The sequence below is a fragment of the Acanthisitta chloris genome, unplaced genomic scaffold, assembly GCF_000695815.1.
Source record: "Acanthisitta chloris isolate BGI_N310 unplaced genomic scaffold, ASM69581v1 scaffold5817, whole genome shotgun sequence".
NCBI classification, from domain to species: Eukaryota; Metazoa; Chordata; class Aves; order Passeriformes; family Acanthisittidae; genus Acanthisitta; species Acanthisitta chloris.
The window spans coordinates 1-4581 of NW_008683064.1; the positions used below are offsets into that span (position 1 = coordinate 1).

General features: G+C 52.1%; 1 protein-coding gene across 1 annotated transcript in view; it reads right to left on the reverse strand.

Annotated features, from left to right (window-relative positions):
* Nucleotides 1-297: 297 nt before the first annotated feature.
* Nucleotides 298-4581, reverse strand: part of ADAMTS3 (ADAM metallopeptidase with thrombospondin type 1 motif, 3) — a 44841-nt gene continuing 40557 nt past the window's right edge. The window contains exons 12-18 of the mRNA XM_009078764.1: nucleotides 4547-4579; nucleotides 3810-3943; nucleotides 3240-3363; nucleotides 1904-1984; nucleotides 1115-1278; nucleotides 839-1004; nucleotides 298-434 (exon numbers count right to left, since the gene is read on the reverse strand). Of these exons, the coding sequence (XP_009077012.1) occupies nucleotides 298-434; nucleotides 839-1004; nucleotides 1115-1278; nucleotides 1904-1984; nucleotides 3240-3363; nucleotides 3810-3943; nucleotides 4547-4579 (839 nt within the window). The remainder of the gene's footprint in view (nucleotides 435-838; nucleotides 1005-1114; nucleotides 1279-1903; nucleotides 1985-3239; nucleotides 3364-3809; nucleotides 3944-4546; nucleotides 4580-4581) is intronic.

The window sequence follows — 4581 nt, forward strand, 5'->3', positions numbered from 1 at the left end:
GATGGGCTTGGAGCATCCTGGGCTGGTGGGAGGTGTCCCTGCCCGTGGCAGGGGGGCAAAATGAGATGAGCTTTAAGGTCCTTTCCAACCCAAACTGTTCCATGATTCCCTGTCTATACATACAGATATGGATAACATCCCACAGCCACCCACTGAGATCAGTGCCCATTCTCACACAGGTACAAAGCCCACCCCACATGCAGCGATGCCAGGCTGGAAAGCCACCAGCATCCCCTCAAACTGCCCCCACCCAAGGTAGCTGGGCCTGCCCTGCCCCAGGAGCAATCCCTGCTGCACTCACAGGGGCTCCGTGCACTCCTGCAGGTTGCACATCCTGCGGATGGGCTTTGGCTTTTTGCTGCCTTCGCAGAAGCTGCGATGAACCATCTTGTTGTCGCTCTTCCTGCGGCACCCGTACTTGGTGTACTGGTACCCTGTGGAAATGTGTCAGAGAAATCAGGAAAAACAGGTCCCTGCGAGAGTGGTTGGCTTAAACACAAGTTTTCTGGCCTGTTAGGTGGTTTTACAGGACAGGTGTTTTGGGATTTGCATTCCCCATTCTCTGCCTAAGAGCCATGGACACACCGTGTGTACCGGGAACACTCAGGAGCGTCACTGTCTGACTTTGGGGGTTGAATTCAAACAGCCAAAAAGGCCTTTTTCTTCCTAGGCTGGAAGTGTGACACTTTGGAACAATCAGGCACTTGAGGGCCTGGGCCACAAAATAACAAACTGCTTCTAAAAGACAGAGGCCAAGATTGCTAAATCATTTCCTTCCCCAACTTTCCTCCCTTGCTAACTTTCCATTTGTTACAGAAGGTGCCCCATCCCTGCTCACCTCCTCCACAGGGTTTGGAGCACTGGGACCAGCTCTTCAATGCCCACTCGAAGGTGTCAGAGTCCTCCCTCAGCACATTGTTGCTGTGGATGGTTGGCACTGAATCCTCATGGATGATGTATCTGTAAGTCAGGCTGGACCTGGTGTCGTTCTCCCGAGGAATGATCTGTGAATAATCAGACATAAACCCAGAGCTGGCACTGATTCCTCTGCCAGGCAGAGGCACCAAGGCCTGGCTCTGGGTGATCCTTCAGGTCCCTCCCAGCCCAAACCCACCAGCACCACCACCGCGTCGTGCAGGGGCCCAGCCGTGTGCAGCGTCTCGATGTCGTCCTCGATGCTGTACTCCCACTGCACGCCCAGGTCGATGAAGGATCTGGATCTGGCCACCTCCCCCTTCCCATTCAGGATGTAGTGCCCTGTAGCCTGGTTCTTGATTGCTAGAAGGAGTGAGAGCAGATGGTGGTGCCTCCATGGTGCCTCTGCCGCAGCGACAGCGATGGGGGCGGCGCAGGGAGGGGATTTCCATCAGGTGATGAAAATTACAGATTGTCATCACATTTTAGTCTCCTTGGAGAACACAGGAGTGTTCCAGATGCCAAAATCAGTAAGCAAATGGCTGAGGCACTGGAAGCCTGGGGAACTGCCTTGGGTTTGGGTTCCTGCAGCACACCTCGATGGCCAGGGTAGGATGGGGATAATGATGATGACGATGATGATCCAATTAGAAGCCAAAATGTTACAAATCTTAAAGATGGACTCTCATTTTTAATTCCATACAATTTTTCCCTTAAGAGTAATTAAAGATGGTGAATTTGATTCACCCTGGCAGTGCCTCTTCGTATGTGAGTGATGACAATCCTTGCTCCATGCAATTTTGGGTCAGTTTAGTATTTTGGAGAATCTGAAGAAGTAAATGTCTGTTTGCTGAGCTGCAGGACTTCAGAACTCAGCCCTCAACATGCAATGCCTACATTTACTCTTCAGAACTCTTCAGGTTCTCTGGCATGAGCACCCCGTGCTTCTCCTGCAGCTTCAACGCAACCTGAGCAGAGAAACACTTACCAAGAAAGTGAGGGGAGGCCTCGTCTTCTTGGATAAAGACATGTCGAGCCCCCGCAGGGATATCAAACATCTTAAGGTAGCCTTTGGCACGTGCAGGGGCAGTGGAGGCAGCAGGGATGGAAAGAGAAAGGAACAGCCATGGTCAGGAGGGCAGGGCAGGCCCAGCTCTGCTTGCAGGAGAGGACATCCACGAGCAACCAGGGAGACACACAGCCAGTGGGTTTGTAACAGGTGGGACAGGCCCTCCCTGGGCTCTTCCCCTCCAGGGAGAGAAGAGACACCAGTTACAGCTCCATTGGCCACTGGTCAGCTGGGATCAGTTTAATGCTCCAGGCTGGATCTATCAACAACTCAGGCAAAGAGATGTTTCCTGTGCTCCTTGGCACAGGAAGGCACAAACACGAGTCTTCCTTGCTATTTTTCCCAACTCATTCCTCAGCCAGGCTGTTGGGTTGGAGTTTACATCTGCCCTGTCAGATGGTCATGTCTGAAGTGTGTGGGATTTCCATATTCCATATTCCTGTTGCTTCCTCTTTAACAACTGCAGATTCAGTTGTGTGGAATCACTGGATTCTGGGACAAAGGAAGGCACTGGCAGTGTGGCATACCACAGCTCCTGTGAAAACCCAAGTGAAGGGACAGAAGAGCTGGGAATAGGGAAAATTATGGTCCTGGCTGGCCAGTGCCAACAGCATTTCCAGTCTCTCCTTCCACTGCCTTTGGAGCACAGGGAACATCAGGCTTTGGCCTGGGTTGGCATTACCTGTCCGTGTCTGTGGGGAGATGGGAACTGCACGGGAACTCTCCCATTCCCATGGATGCCTCTCTCCCTACAAGCCCTCACACTCACCCAGTGTGTTTTTAGCCTCCTTTGTCCCAGAGAGGAAAACACTGCGAGCTCCTTTGGGCAAGGGAAAGGCTCCTCTGCTTTTCCCTTAAACAGAACACCTGGAGTTAGTGCCCTGGGAGCACAGTTGGTCATTGGAAGTCAGACTGGTGACATTCCAGGGGGGATTTTAAATTGGACACTTGCACATTTCATTTTCCAGAAACTCGAATTCTTTTTGACACCTCTTGCTTAAATATTTTCCAGTTGGAAGAGCTCAATTAGCCTTTTTAAATACCAGATTGTCCAAGTTGAAGAGAATCAATCACCGTTCCCTAAAGATCTCCATCCCTTCCATAACCATCTACAACCAGAGGCCGATGGGCAGCAGACTGCCCTAACAGGCTGAGTTGGAGCTCAAGGGATGTTGTTAAGCCCATTATTCTGGCATTATCCCATGCCCATCAGTGTGCCAGAAACCCATTCCACTGCAGCAGATGTTATTCCTACCGAGTTTTTTGGGAGTGCGGGTGAAGGTTCCCTTCACCGTCCGGCAGTGGGAGTCGTCCCCACCACAGACTCCACACTGATCCTCGGCCTTGGTGGAGCCTATTTCCTTGTCACAGCCTACTTTCTGCAGAAAAAAGGGAAAGATTGGATATTAGGAGGGAATTTTTCCCTGTGAGGTGCTGAGGCACTGGCACAGGTTGCCCAGAGAAGCTGTGGCTGCTCCATCCCTGAAGTGTTCCAGGCCAGGTTGGATGGGGCCTGGAGCACCTTGGGCTGGTGGGAGGTGTGGGCACAGGCAGGGCATGGCAGGGGGTGGAACTGGATGGGCCTTTAAGGTCCTTTCCAACCCAAAGCAGTCTGGGACACCAGGATACAAAACCATCAGTGACAGAGCATGGAGCATTTTATATGGAACAGATCTGTGCCATTCTCTAACTCCATTTCAATCTCAAGGAATTTTGAGGAACACAATGCCACAAATATGGAACTTGGGGACACCCTGCAAAGTCTCTCTCTCTGCCCTTGTGCTGTTCCCATCAGTTGCCCCCAGAGGGTCCCTGGGCCACTCACCACACATTCCCCACGGACGCAGATGCTGTAGGGATCCTTATAGGAGCAGCGTGTCCCGTCGTGCACCGGCTGCTTCATATGAGCCACGTCCCCAGTTTCCCTGGACTGGCAGTACAGGTGACATCTCTTGGGAGCTGCGGAGCCAGGGGAGAGAAGGAGCTGCATGGATGGACAGCAATCCCGGTGTGCTCTCAGAAATATCCCACTGATGGAGTGAGGAGAGGGGAAGGACACCCCTAAAGAAACCTCTCTCTCTGAAATGGGTTCAGGGTAAAAGCTGCAGGGTTTGGGGCTAGAGACAGGGGCAGAGGGGTGGGACGGAGTGGTTTGGGGAGGAACGAGTGGATTGTGTGCAATTTAGAGAGAAAATAGGTAGTTTGGGGGGAAATGGGGAAGTCTGGGTAGGGCAGAGAGGTTTGGGGGGAAAACCAGGGATTTCTGGCAGAGCTGGTGGGGTTCAGACATAGCATGTGTGGTCAAAAGTGTCAACTTTAGGGACAGTAAGGCAATTTGGATTCATGAAGTTGAATTTCAGGGATAAACTGGGGATTTGGGGGGGGAAATGGGGGATTTGGGGATAAAATTAGGGCAAGACTTGTGGTTTTGGGATATAATTGTGTAATTTTGGAGCAAAAGGGTCAGTTTGAGAGGTAAAGGGACACGTTTGAGGGGAAAATGGGGGTTCAAGGGGGTTCCCAGGCCAAGGGAATGTCTGCACGGCCCCGAGCAGGACGCACGGTCAGGGTGCTCGTAGGGCAGCCAGTGGTGGCGG